This window comes from Geospiza fortis, unplaced genomic scaffold (assembly GCF_000277835.1).
Source record: "Geospiza fortis unplaced genomic scaffold, GeoFor_1.0 scaffold1831, whole genome shotgun sequence".
NCBI lineage: Eukaryota > Metazoa > Chordata > Aves > Passeriformes > Thraupidae > Geospiza > Geospiza fortis.
The window spans coordinates 406,835-422,179 of NW_005054525.1; the positions used below are offsets into that span (position 1 = coordinate 406,835).

General features: G+C 35.9%; 1 protein-coding gene across 3 annotated transcripts in view; it reads left to right on the forward strand.

Annotated features, from left to right (window-relative positions):
- CRISPLD1 (cysteine rich secretory protein LCCL domain containing 1) overlaps positions 1-15,345 on the forward strand; it is a 37,454-nt gene that overhangs the window by 11,281 nt on the left and 10,828 nt on the right. For all 3 annotated transcript variants that reach the window (XM_031063742.1, XM_005429136.2, XM_031063743.1), the window contains exons 2-9: positions 7,633-7,751; positions 7,888-8,020; positions 9,451-9,566; positions 10,463-10,563; positions 11,662-11,841; positions 11,934-11,994; positions 12,120-12,186; positions 12,801-12,931. In XM_031063742.1, coding sequence (XP_030919602.1) covers positions 7,633-7,751; positions 7,888-8,020; positions 9,451-9,566; positions 10,463-10,563; positions 11,662-11,841; positions 11,934-11,994; positions 12,120-12,186; positions 12,801-12,931 — 908 coding nt within the window. The remainder of the gene's footprint in view (positions 1-7,632; positions 7,752-7,887; positions 8,021-9,450; positions 9,567-10,462; positions 10,564-11,661; positions 11,842-11,933; positions 11,995-12,119; positions 12,187-12,800; positions 12,932-15,345) is intronic.

The following is a 15,345-nucleotide window of genomic DNA, read 5'->3' on the forward strand; positions in this document are numbered from 1 at the left end:
CATGGTAAATGTTTACTTTCAGTGGTGCCCACTGTACTTACTTTTCCATCTTTACTGAGCTTGAATTTTAGCTCTTCTTTAATTTCCGTATAGTCCCAGTCCATATGATTTTTTCTACCTTCCAACATATGTGAAAATATAGCCAATTAAAATGTTACCACTGTTGAAGGTTTTTTAAAAATTATTTTTGCTGGAAAATGTTGTTTGAGCTACTGGCAATACTTTTTGGTGTAATAGGTAGACTCCTGCCGGTGTGCCTTGGATGACAATGTACATTTTTGATTTAACACTCATGCAACACAAATGGTGGGATTCATCTCACAAAGCTTTTGATGTCTGTGGTGTAGATGTCTGCATTTGGGCCAGTCCCCTTTAATTAGTAGAGAAAAATGAGAACCTCCAACACACAATTTATCTCAGTTAAAAGTGGGTGGCTAAAATTATCTCCTTCTATAGATGCTTATTTGTCTATGTAACTGCAAAAGTTATTTAGATAATTAGCTCAGATGTAGGTATCTGCTTTGAGGCTGTTTAAACTCAGGGTGCATTAATCCCATCTCATTTTGTTTGGCTGTTGATGACTTTTAATTTACGATGTAGTAGTCTCACTGAAACAGCAGCTCCTCTAATAAGCAGAACATAGGTTTCAGTCCACACTGTACCTAAATCCTGTGTTGACAGAGGTTAAATTTCAAAATTTGTAGTCCAGTATGTAAAGCTAAACTGGCTTTAGTTGTGGTTTATTTAAATGTGATATGGTATAAACCAGAAGCAGTCATAAGATCCATATTTTCTGCAACATCCCTGCTGCAAAATGTGGTGCAATCTTCTGGGGTAGAAGAAGAGTCAGCAGCTGGACGCAGTAACTGCTGCTACCATTTAGTTTAACCTGCCCAGCTGGGTTTTGGCTTCAGACAGAGTAGTGTTTGAAAACATTTGTGAAACACTGATAGTGCCATATCTCTGTGTCTTTGATGGTGAACTAGTTTTAACAGGATACTGATGAAAGAAATGCCTGTGTTGACAACTGTTGTGGTGCCATTCAAGCAGATTTGTAGAGCAAAAGAATTGATGCTGAGAACCTGACATTCATGCTAATTGCATTTCAGGGTTTGTTTTTTTCTGCTCTGTCTCTCTGTGTGGAATGAATACCCATGAACAACTTCAAAGCGCACTCTAGCAGTGTTATGCAAAACAAAAGGAATAGTTTCAAGGAGGTTCATACTGCCGAGCAATTTATGATATTTTCAGTGTGTGCCTATCTCACTGTAGAAGGCAACCCTGATGATGATACCTTATCCAAAAGATAAATCTTGTGGTAGTTTTCTGGCAAAGTGAGCAATACTTATTCTTGATAAACAAGTTGAATTACCTTGCATGTAGTACCAAACGATTCCCAGTCAAAGTGCTGGGAATCAGCTGCCTTGATGCACTTCCATCTTCTTGTGCTCCCTTCAGTACCCTGCATTTACCAAGGAATTTTCATAGAGCAGTCATTGAAACCTGGTCACATCAGAGCATGGATGAGGGAACTACTGAATGAGAAATCAGGTGCTGTGAACACCTGTTTTTCAAAAAATTATAGTCTCCCTTTTTATGGAAATTTCCTATATTTTTAAGTAACGGTGTTTGAAGATTTAATTCATCATTTGGCAAGCAAAAGGATCCTTGTCTATAGCTATGCAGAGATTTCTTTTCAACTTCACAATTTCTTTCCAAGATTTAAGTTGTTTTAAAAATGTCCTTAGTTTAAATCTGTAAAATACTGACTGTTTCTGAGTATTGTGGAAGAACTTCTTGAATTAAGTTTAAAGCTTAATTCAGGTCAGGTCAATTTTTATTCCAGTAGCCAGATTTTAATATCACTAATGACATTGTGGTTAAAATTTGAGAAATGTTTACTTCTGGTAGGATGTAAAATAAATAGATTGCTGTGACTCTTCATATTCTTCCATTTTTATTCTGGCTTCTTTTAAAATCCCAAGCATCTTGGCATTTTAAAGATCACTAATTAGTTTTGTATTTGAACTTATTCATTGTGTTATTTGATCTGAATGAACATGAAAACTTAGGTGTTTATCTTTGTATATGGAGATGCTTTCATTGTTTGAAGCCCAAAGCTTGCCATCATGTAAGTGAAATAAGGGAATGCTATTAAAAGCACAAGAATAAAATTTGTATTCCATTAAAGAGGTATATTTTAAATACTTAGGGATATTCTTTTACCTGTTTGTTTCATTTAGCCTACTTTGTGCATGAAATGCATTATATTTAGAACTAATCTGACAGGATTAGTATGAAAATACTTTAAAATAAACAGTCTTTTATCCTTAGAATTAAGATGCACAGCTTTTCTTCATGTAACTTCAATTAGAATAATTAGTTGAGGAAAGAAATTTGGATCTCTTATTTTAATTACTGAATGAGAAGAAGAAAATTCAAGGTAGCATCAAAAATGTAAAGCAGCTAGCTCCTTTCTGTTCTTGATCCCATCTCTGAAACATGTTTATAATTCAGTGGGAAATCTTCAGAATTCTTCAAATTCCACCTACATGTAACTGTAGAATTGGCCTTTAAAAATACCTTTAAGCTAATTTCTAGGCGTAAATTGTGATATGGCATTGCAGTCTTACAGATTTCTTCTACAAGTTTTTAATTTTTTTTCAGAAATTTCATACGAATTCATGTTACTAGCACCTGTGTATAATTTTTGCATTATTGGAGTAGTCAGATATAAATTAAAGATAGTTTTCCAAGTGGTTGCATCAGGGATTAGGATACTATTTATAGAATCACAGATTTGGTAAGGGTGGAGGGGACCACTGTGGGTCACCTGGTCCAACCTCCCTACTCAAGCAGGATTATTCTAGATCACATGGCAAAGGACAGCACCCAGATGATTCTTGAATATCTCCAGTGAGGAGGACTGAGCAACATCTCTGGGCAACCTGTTCCAATGCTCAGTCACCCACACAGTAAAGTTCTTCCTCATGTTTGGGTGGAACATCCTGTGCATCAGTTTCTGCCCATTGCCTCTTGTCCTATTGCCTGGCCCTCCCAAGAAGAGCCTGGCTCCAGTCTCTTGGCACCCTCATACCTGGGGTTTTTCCTCCCCAGGTTCAGGACCCTGCATTTGCCTTTTCTGAATTTCAGATGGTTCTTCTCTGCTCATCTCTTCACCCTATCAGGATCCTTCTGAAGGGCTGCACAACTCTCTGGGCTATTGCTTGCTTCTCCCAGCTTTGTGTCATCAACGAAACTCCTGAGGAGTCATCTGCCCCTTCATCAAAGTAATTCATAAAAAAGTTAAACAATGTTTGGTCCATTATTAAGCCCTGGGGTACACCACTAGGGACAGGCCTCCAAATAGACCCTGCGCCACTGCTTACAACCCTCAGAGATCTGCTGCTCAGCCAGGTCTCAACCTCCCTCACTGATCACTCAAGTCCGCAGTTTCTGAGTTTTCCTGTGAGGATGTTTTGTGAGACAGTGTAAAGAGCCTTGCTGAAGGCAAGATGCTCTTTACACTCTTTTGCTCATGGTAGATGATATCCACTGCTCTCCCCTCATTCAGCCAGGTAGAGGGAAATCGAGTTGGTCAAGCATGATTTGACTTCTGTGAATCTGTGCATACTACTCCTGATCACCTTGTCCTTCACATTGGTAGAGATGGCCACCAAAATGGGGTGCTCCATTGCCTTTCAAGGGATTGAGGTGAGGCTGACTCTGTGGTATTTCCTGGGTCCTCATTCTTGTGCTTTTTGAAGACTGGGCTTACATTTGCATTTTTTCAGTCCTCAGGCATCACTCTGATCTCCACCAGCTTTCAGACATGATTGTGAGCAGCCTCACTATTGTGTCTGCCAGGTCTCAGCACTTTTGGATGTATCCTGTTAGGGCCCATAGGCTTGTTGATCTCAAGTTTGGATAAGTGTTCTCTGACCCAATCTTACTTGACAGAGGGAAAGTCTTCCTGCTATCATTCCATTACTCTGGTCTCCTAAATCAGGGATCCCTGAGGGCTGGTCTTGTCAGTAAAACCCAATGCAAAGAAGGTGTTCAGTAACTGCCTTCTCTGTGTCCTGATGCCAGGACTCCCTCCATTTAGTAACAGGCCCACAGTATGCTTAGTTTTTCCTTTGTTATTAATGTATTTGAACAAGTCCTTTGTTTTGTCCTTGTCCTTGACCAGATTCTTGAAGGGCCTTGGCCCTCCTTCTTTCATTTTTATTTACTCTGACAACCTCTCCATATTCTTTCCAAGTGGCCTGACCTTGCTTCCATCTCCTGTGTATTTCCTGGCTATAGTTGAGTAATGACAGGAGCTCTTTATTCATCCACACAGGTCTCTTGCTCCCTTTGCCTGATTTCTTGCTCATGAGGATGCCTCATTCTTGAGCCTGGAGAAAATGGTCCTTGAATATCTTTCCCTCTTTTTATTAAAGGTCATTATAGTGATCCTGGAGATTGGGAAACCTTTTCATTTCTACATTGATTTCTGGATTTATGTTTTATGGCTTCTGTCTTAGTAGGTCTTGGAGACATAAGTAACTATGACTTCTAGCACTCATATCTCTTTTTTTTGTCTACTGGCTGTAGGAGATTAGTGATGTTTTATTCATGTTTTTTCTTTGAAGTCTCTGGTAATCAAGAAAGTGACTCTAATCTCTAGGAAATTCTTTGGAACTGAGACATTTGGACATTTTTCCAGAATGTTTTATAAAATTTATATTCCTTAGTAGAGAGGTGGATTTTCTTTTTGTTTTTTCTAAATTTTAACTTCTATTGAAGCCATTTCAGTAAGTGGAAGCTTTGATGAGAAAATGAGCCCATAGAACAATGAACATTGCACTTAATGAGTTCTTTCTCCCTGTAGTGCAATTTACACTTGACTGATTTTTTTAATATCTGAATATGTAACACTTTTGATATTTACTCCATCACATCTCAAAATATACTTAAGTGTTTAAATGAGAAGGAAATTAAGTTATGTCTTGGTACTCATAAATGAAGCTGTTTCAAGTAAAGTGCATTATGATGAGGCCTAGAAAGCAGGAAGTGTGCTTATCTCTGGCTAGGTCAGGTAAATGGAGTAAAGATAATATCTTGTATTGTGGACGAAGGCAGAGAAACAGTTAAAGAAGATGGAACTTTTTTTCAAGACCATATCCAATTTCAATAGTATTTGGAGTGTGGGTGTTCATCTGTCAGGAGGATTAACGATGAATTTCAGTTTTTCATCAAAAAGCTGTACTTTTTGAGTTCTGGATGACTCTATCATGCATAGCTTTCATCACTCTGTAAAGAAAATTTTGTTAAATGTAATTACTTCACAGGCTTGAAGAGCTGATTCAGGCAACTACTATTGATTGCCTAGCTCTAAACTTTAAAAAAAAGTATAATTATTTCAGTTAAAATAGCTGCATAAAATATTTTTAAACTTGTGTGATGAGAAAAATAGAACAATAGTACAATTCCTTTAACTATGACTGATGTTTTAAAAGTGGAAAATGTGGGAGGATGCTTTACAAGAGAATATCTTCTGGCTTTCTGAAGGTTGTAACAGCTATAAGAAATTGTAGCTAGCCTTGGAGGTAGGAAGGTCTAAAACTGAGCAGGTGCCGAAATTTTTGCTCTATTGTAAGTCTAATTTATTCTAAATTTGTACTTCAGAGTCCAGTTGGCAAAACCATTCTTAATAGCAATTATTCAGGAAATATATTAACTTTATGATTCGTTCATCCTAAGAACTAAATCTCCATATTATAAGATTTTTAGGTGACAATACAATATATGCAAAGACAAATTGTAGTGGCTTTTATTTTAAAATATTATGGTCTTGTGATTTTGTGGTAGAAGATGAAGCAACCCTACTACAGCCTATAAGAACAAAGTATTTATGTGGAGGAAGTGTGATAATCATAATGTGTTTTTACAATGATTACAATAGGGAGAAGAACATTTTGTGGTGGTGTGACAACTAAAGGTAGGGGAAAAGAATTATGCAAACTGTCACTTCATGATTTAAAATCAGAACACTTATTTCTGGAGGTTAAATGTTGTGGTTTATGACACAGATATAATGGCCTAGGAGAGTAAGTGGAAAATTCATACAGCTTTCTAAAGTCAGTGGTCTTTGTATACATAGGTAGGTTAAAAGATTTATTCTGTCATTATTATACTATTTGAGTATTTCTGTCAAAATAAATGTTGCATTTTGGGAGTCAAAATATACCCTGCAAATTGTTTACTTGCTGATAATATTAATAATAACAGGCAAAATTCCATCCAATACATTACAGATTTCTGAAGAAGAGAAGCAAGAACAGTGCTTCTTGAGTGAATAAAGTCTTTACATAATTATGGTCTTACATAACCAAGAACATACTTGTTTTTGATGAGTTATCTGATTAATAATTTGAAAACTGCATATCAAAATCCATAGAAAAATAAATTTTAGCATGCGGAATTTGTCTGTTATATTTGTGCAATCTTTGGCTCTGTTAACGAGTTTTCTGCCTTTTATCTGTGCCAAAAATTAGTAGACACGATCTCCAGTGTCTGCATGGGAATTTGGATCTGGAAATACTGGATTACTGTTATTTAAATAGCATAGTCTCACTTAATGAAATTTAGTCTGAACGTATGATGAAATACTTCAGGTTCTATCAACATGTTTTTCTTTCCTGGAGGCATTCTAGTTTCCTAACCTGAGTGTTGGTATTAGTCAGGTATCTAGAAACTATTTCTACAGCTATCAGGAAATTCCAAAAGCCAAGCAAAATTATGGATTCTTTGCACTAGGGCGATGGACCACTTTGAGCAAACCCCAGCTTAGTGTAGTAAAAACTATTCTGCACTATATCCACAATATAGTTTGACTTTTTTCAAGGAGAGTATGTCTTAGTCTGCTTTTGAAAGAAAGAAACTTGGGTTTGCCTTTCAGTTGCAAGCTTATTCTTCCATCTCCCTTAAAGAATAAAAATTAAGGATAAACAACAATTCATAATCTTTTTCTTTACTTCTTCTAAGTATGCCTCTTTACTATCATGAATGCCCCTTTTTTTGCTAACCTATCCATAAAATCAATGAATGATAACTTTACTCTAGTTTTCATAATTTGCATTGGAATTGTGTGGTATTTCAACAAAAGGTTGTTATAGAAAAGGAAGAGGAAATATCATTCATTTCACATAAACTATTTGTTTAGAGGAAACAGTCTTGTTTAAAAGCAGGTTGGATAATACCCCTTCAGTTAAGAAAAACGCCCATTACTGAAAAACAATCTCACAAGACAAAAAATGCACTTAATTTAGCTTGGAAAGTTAAACTAAGCCTTTCAGTTTCATATTTGTGCTTTATTCACTGCAGCATGGCTGCACGTGGTTTCTAAAGGTAATGCTGAGAGGGGATTAAAACTTTTTTTCCTCTTGGTGAAAGCATTTTTCTTTCTTGTGAAACACAAATGCAGTGTACATTTTTCAATTCTTACTTTTCAGTCTTCTGCCTCAGCAAAAGAAACTTCAAAAATTAAAAAAATAACAATTTTTCTTTTTTTCTTTTTTTTTAAAGAATAAGATACACACCAAATATTTTTAAGAAGATTTCCCTTTGTTTTCCTTTATATTTCAGACATGGGACACAGAACTGGAGAGATCTGCAGAGTCATGGGCTGAAACCTGTCTGTGGGAGCATGGACCAGCAAGCCTTCTTCCATCAATTGGACAAAACCTGGGAGCACATTGGGGAAGGTAGTTTAAGATACTATTTTGTGCAATATATGAGATTTTAAAAAATCTAACAAAATTTGCTTGTTAATAAAAGGAAAAAAAATGGCAGAAGCTACAACTTTTGAATGATCTAATACAGTGCTACTGGCTTTCCTAGGTACAGACCTCCAACATTTCATGTCCAAGCATGGTATGATGAAGTGAGAGATTTCACATATCCCCATCCTCATGAATGCAATCCATATTGTCCATATAGATGCTCTGGTCCTGTTTGTACACATTACACTCAGGTATGTAGGTGTGCTTGATTTTAATCACTTATGGAAAAGAGTGGCAGAGACTTCCAGCTACGTTGTGGTCTGACAGAGCACACTAAACCTGCAGCGCATTCCACAGCGCATTAGCACAAAAAGGGTTTGTTCAGACTCCATAATTAAAAGCCCTGGGTATCAATGACAAAGTAAGGTTGTCGTACAAATCTTTAGATTTCATCCTCGTAAATGTCAGCAGGATTGAGGAAAAAGCTCATGAGTCCCAGTGTTAAACTGAGTATATTACTGCTCAGTGCATTTTGCATATTTTGGATAGCTCTTCTTATAATATGTTGAAGAAACAGCTTATTTTAAAAACAAAAAGTTTTCTTAGGTGAATTCCTTAGATCAAACGGTAGTCTTAAAGACCTTGTTTTGACTTCAAAAAGATTTTAAAATTAGTGATAATTTACTTCCTATACCTGAAATCTGTGTATCTAGCCTGAATTTTTGTTGAGGGGTACCAGTCATGCTTTCAATGAATGGGAAATACACGATCTTCTTTATATGGTCCACATATAATTTTTGATATAACATTGGAAAACTTAAAAATTATTAATTTTTAAACAATTTTTTTTGCTTTGCTAGCATAATTTACAATTGTATATAATTTTAAAATAAAGTTACCGCTATATTCTTATTTGCTGTATCTCTAACCTGTAATTACATTTACTATTACATGCACGATCGATACATATATATAGCTTTTTTGTGATACTAGCTCTTCACAATAGTTATATCTTAAATCCTGCTGGATCTACAGATTTGGCTTACCTTGAATAAATAGATTTTCAACACCTGTCATATTTTTATCATTTGAAAATTCCTGACTTTCTAATTTTCATTTTTTTGAGATCTGCAATGAAAGATGAATATAGGAGCACAGCCACCTTAGTTTGCAATGACATAAAACCATATTCATTTAAAATCCATTACTTGGGTCTATTCAGTGTATGAGTATTTTTGTTAATGATTTTATCCTTTCTTACCTCCTTTTACTGCTGAAAAATATCTGTTGTCTCAGTCCAACCAATCCAAACCCCTCTGGGTCTTTAGGTTGTACTGGGAACTCCAGCACACAGGACTGTAACTTCCAGCTCACAATTATCAATTAATTGTGATTCCAAGAATCAGATCTTCAGATCATGTTTTGTAAATGTTTTGCTACACTTTCAAATATATGCTTAGAGCATTTGTATAAAATTAGAGGCATATCTTTACCAGCAAAGTAAAACTTTTCTCTCTGGTAAGGGTATAACTGAATGGCCTTTGACACCTGTAATTAGGCCACTTCAAGCCATTTATAACAGAGGGGAATACATCACTTTGGTAATTTGAGTTTTTGTATATTGGAGATAGTTTTGATTTTAAGTTGATCATCTTTGGTTTTCCTTTTTTCTTTCCCATAGGTTGTTTGGGCTACAAGTAGCAGAATCGGTTGTGCAATTAATTTGTGTCATAACATGAACATCTGGGGGCAGATTTGGCCAAAAGCAGTTTATCTTGTATGCAATTATTCTCCTAAGTAAGTAGATTGATGCCCAAAAATATCTTGAGGGGGCAAGATACTTTATAATAGTCCAGGAAATAATCTGCAAGGAAATCAGTCTGGATTTTCTGGTTTTTGTACTGTTACAATATAGAGCATTGTTCCCAAACAGCCTTTGGCTGCACAAATACTCTTGTGAGTTTTCTGGTGCTTCAGTTTTCTGGCCTGTGTTTTAGTACATATACAGCATCAGAGACATTTATTATAGTGTGATATTTTTCTGAAAAATAAATGTATCTCCCCACTGTGACTTAAAGGAATGTGTAAAAGGAAGCCCTTGGTTAAGATCAAATTTTGTAGGATATTCCATCTAGGAGAGAGTGAAGCCCATTCTCATGAAGTGTAGGAATTTAGTCTTATGGTGCTATGCCAGTCTGAAAAGATCCTACAGTGATTTATGTCAGTTCTTAATTTTTTTTCTTCATGGACTTTTCAACTAGATCCTGTGTATTTGGTGTAGAATCATAGAATCATTTGGATTGTGAAAAACCATTAAGACCATTGACTCCAGCCAGTAACCTAACGCTAGCAAGTCCACCACTAAACCGTGTCCCTGAGTGCCACATCTACACACCTTTGAAATACCTCCAGGGATGGTGACTCTACCACTTCCCTGGACAGCCTGTTCCAGTGCTTGGCAATCCCTTCAGTGAAAAATGCTTCTTAATATCCAATCTAAACCTCCCCTAGTGCAACTTTAGGCCATTTCCTCTCATCCTATTGCTTGTAACTTGGGAATATCAGAAGAATGTTATAATCTATGTGCCTGCTGGTTTTCATTATTTATTTCTTGATATATTAGGTGCTGTTTTATATTAACACGTTAATATGCTCATTGTTTAAGGCATTTTTTGCTATTTTTTTCTGTAAAGGGGTAACTGGTGGGGCCATGCTCCCTATAAACCCGGCCGCCCCTGTTCTGCATGTCCCCCTAGTTTTGGAGGAGGTTGTAGAGAAAATCTTTGTTATAGAGGTATGTACTATTTCACCATTACAGCTATAAACAGGAATAGAAATGTAACTTTCCTTTTGATTTCTTTTCTCACTGTACTTTAACATAGTGGAATAAAATGTATTACGTGTGTGCCCAAAGACAAGTTAGGCCCTACATTACTATGCTGGATGGGAATATGTACTTGTGATACGTGAGGCTGAGTTTTACCAGAGGGAATGGAGTGCACTGAACTCCTGCTGATATGTGCTAATTCAGGGGTTTATGTAGACAAAGATGGAGACTCATTGTGTGCCCTCTATATGCCTTTCTGTAATTACACTGGAAGTCTGTGCAGTAATTTGTTTATAGGGAAAAAATATCTCAGTGACACAGACATGTGATGTATGTGAAAAACCAAGAACAAAGCTAGAAGACATTAGTAATTAAAGAAAATGTCAGCTAGGATGATTATTAACTTACAATTTTTGGAATAGCATTTATAGCACTGAAACTCAGTGTATTATGAAGCTGCTACTTCTTTTTGTCCTACTCTGTGAACAGGTCATTTAGCAATTTTTGTTAATAACTTCTGAGATTTCATATGGACCATATGAAAGCTGCATATGTGTGCCCAAATAGCTTTCTTATGGTTCTAAGTAAGAAATATAGATACAATTATGAGTGTTTCAGAATTATTTTCACTATGTGTGAATAGAAGAGCCTGGTTTTCAGGAGAATGTTACTATGAAATAAGCTTTAATTGCATGCTGTCTATGAACTTGGTAAAACTTTGCCCATGTGTAACAGAGATTGTCCTTGTCCAGTTGGTTTTCTGATGGCATGAAAATATGAAAACAGGAGTGTTAAGAGCAGTTTCATACTTCAATTGTGCTACACATGCTGGGAAAAAAAAAAGTATATATATTTTCTCACTATCACAAACATACTTGAGGTGTTCTATTAATCTTGAGTTCTCCATCTTATGAAGCAGTGGAGACTTTTCCTTGCTTTCTTCCTTTTGTCCACTATTTTATGAGAGCAAAGCTAGTTTACTGAAACATGGTAAGGGATTTACATTCCACACTGATTGTATTTTTCTTCTAAGAGATTTTCTTTTTTGCCTATTTTCTGAAACAGAGGATTCAGAAAGACCTTATTCCCCCCGTGAACCAGAAGAGGAAACCAATGAGATTGAACGTCAGCGATCCAAAGCCCAGGATGCCACTGTGCAAAGCCGGCCAAGAACACATCAACCTTCAGCCTCCACAGGCACAGATGACAGTGAGAAAAATGAAGTGATAAGCACGCAGCAAATGTGTAAGGAATTTACCTGATTTGCAAGTGGTCAACAAAATTGAATTTTCTGGTATCAAAATCATTACAGCAAATTTGCTTTTTGTTTGTTTTAGCTCAGATTGTTTCATGTGAAGTAAGGCTAAGAGATCAGTGCAAAGGAACAACTTGCAATAGGTATGGTAAATTTTACAGTTGTCATTTTGAGATTTTTCTGAAAGGCTATATTTGTACATGAGCTGGAATATTTTCCCTTTTTGTAATCCCAGGATTTAAAACCAAGTTGTATTTAATTCTCTTAGGTATGAATGTCCTGCTGGCTGTTTGGATAGCAAAGCCAAAGTTATTGGAAGTGTACATTATGAAATGGTAAATACTTTTAAATTAGATTTTGTACCAGTAGAGTGTTTGATAAAATGTCTTTTCTGTTGGCATACTAGTTAAAAATGTATTAAGAATGGATTTGGAGTATGTCAGCATTCACCGAAACTAAAAGCTTACACCAAATGTTTAAGAAAGCATCAGATGACATAAATTAACATCTGCTATTCTGTGTGTACTGTGCAAATGCACTTCATACTTATACATACACAGAAGTAGAATTTTTGTGTCCACATATTTACATGCAAATATGTGAAGGTGGGACTAAAGGAGGAGTACAGCAATTTGTGGGTATGCTTGTATGAATTGTTTCAATAAGATGGACCTGCTTGTGTGTCACCTGAATACTAGCTAAGAGTTTATCATTTATTCTGTAGAACAGGAAAACAGTATAGGAAATGACATGTACTGTGAACAAGTGTACTGTAAATGAGAATAATTTATCTCTGAGTTAGGCAAAGTGATGGTTATTTTGCTTGAAATAGCACCTACATGGAATAAGTCAAACATAAAAGACTCTCTTCCAAGTTTTTAATGACACATTGTAATTAAAACCTGCTTTTTGTCTGACATGGATCTGCTCTTTCTGCTCTGTTTTTCAGCAATCCAGTATTTGTAAAGCTGCCATACATTATGGCATCCTAGACAATGAAGGTGGCTGGGTTGATGTGACTAGGCAAGGGAGGAAAAATTACTTTATCAAGTCTTACAGAAATGGTGTTCAGTCAATTGGGTAAGTTTTTCTTAAAATTAAAATGTATGAAAAGGTTTTCATCTGTTTGTTTTTGTTTCATATTAAATACATCAAATTTTAAAAAATATTTTGCTATGCTTTTTGTCATAAAGAATATGAAAATGCTATAAAAAGGCGTGTGGGTATAGAGATATTGTATCCATTCTGAAACTTTAGCCAGTGTTTAATGGTGGACAGAGAGTTGGCACAATAATAATGTGAAAGAAGGTTAAATAATTTACAGAATGACTTGGGCAGTAAGTTAGTGTTTCTAATTAAATAATGTTGAGAGTATTCAGTTAATTAATTGGTAAGAATATATATATTTATTGTCAAAAACTAGCATACTGGCAGATTATTTTATGTGTTTTGGCCATGGACAGAGTAATCTATGGCAGTTAGCAAAGCAATAATATTACAAGTTCATGTTCGTAAATAACCCTCTTGTAGTGTGCATATGGAAAAATAAGAAAATATATCTCTTCCTGGATGCTTTGGTAATTTCATCACAGTTCCACAGTTTACATATGACATTTTTCACAAATATTTTGTACGATTTCTACATTGGCCAGTGATGGAATAATATGCCATACTGGAAACTTAGTTTGGAGGTGTACTGCACTGCTGAGGTGCCTTCCCTAAGACTGGTATGTGAAAACAGCTCCAAATACTTGTAGACATGCTAAAGAAAAACCCAGAAAAGCAACACATAGAAGTGGAGAATGCTTGGCTGTTTCATATACAATTATCCAAGGATAGAAAAACACCAGTATTAATATATTTGAATCTAAGGTGTTACTGGTGTTTGCAAATTATACTCCACTATATCATAATGTATTCTTCAGAGCTTTACATTGATGTCCTTATTTCTGTCTATATTTAGTATATGTGTAATAGTGGTATGTGTGTAGGTCAAAGGGTTGATATTGAGCTGAAAGAAAACAGAATTTTTCTGAGTTATATATTTGGCTCACATGCAAAACCAAGAGTCAAGGAGATAGGTAATCATCAGTGGCTGTACTCTCACTCTGTGCTGTGCAAGCAAATGATACACGCTATGACATCTGTCATCATTTCACTTTTCAACAGATATGTCTAAGGCAGAATAGAGAGGGGCATTGACATGGTAGACCAAATTCAGTGGCCTATAATTTGGACTACCTGGGTAGCACTTAAGTCATTGATACCAATCAGTTTCTCTGGGTCATGTGATGACTGGACTTTGGTTTGATTTACCTGCATAAAAATGAAGATTTGACAAACATTTCTCTTTTTTTACTTGCTTTGATACAAAGAGAGAAATAGATCTTGATTATATCAATACTAACATATGAGGAGGCAGCTTGCTTAGAAATGTAGCAGTAGTTAAGCTGTAAAAAACTCTTTAAACTGGAACCAATTGATTTCCCATCAGTTGAAATCTCTGAGTTTCTTTGCTATATGAGAAAAAACTGTATGATTGTCCAGCCTACAGAGTGTATTTAGCACCTATCCTCTGAGAATTGGAACTCAGGGGAAGTTATTTTGGCTGTGGGATAAATAAAGATTATTTGTCAAAGTTTCAAACCTTCAAAAGGCCCATCAATAAGGCAGGGGATGCCTTGCAGCTACCTGACTCTCACCAGTGTCTGTAGATGGAGTCTTGCATAAACTGCTATTTAATCTATTCAAGAATAGATGAAATAAAGTGGATCTCACCTCTACTGTTTGTTTCAAAACAGAATAAAGAATACAGAAAAGTAAGTGTCAGGGCAGTATACAGCAAGTGTCCTAATCTTCGACTCCGGTGATTTCTTATCAGGATAGTTATTACCAATGGTTTTTCAGCTGTTGGATTTTCTTAGGGTAGGGTCCTGTTCTGAGTATCTCAACAAGCTAGTGAACAATAGAATACATATTCCTACATCAGAGTTTGACAGTGCTAGGACAACAGAAGAATGAGCTACATCAGTGAACGCTAATTGGAATCCAATAAATGAGCAATGTGCAATTGATGGATCATACAAGTAAATAAACTGATGCCGGCAAACAGTTAGGTCCACAGGAGCAATTTGCTCTAAAGGTGAATAGGGAATAATTTCCTTGGTTTGTTGTTGGTTTGTTTGTTTGTTATTTTTTTAATAAGTAACTTTATGGGTGCCAAAGACATCCTCAGCTTCTTTGTTACAGATGAAAAACACCACAATCAGAGGTATATCCCAGGAGTCGAAAGAGAAGGAAAATAGAAGATGAGAGGAATAAAATAGAAATGTTCATCAATTTGTAATGAAACAACATAATCCACGTAGCTGTTTTTTTATGACAAGAGGAAGCAGATGCATCTGAGTGCCATATAATTACTGGCACTCAAAAAGAAGAAAAAGAACTCTTGCATGTTATACTAGGTTTTTAATGATGCTTATGATAACAGGAGA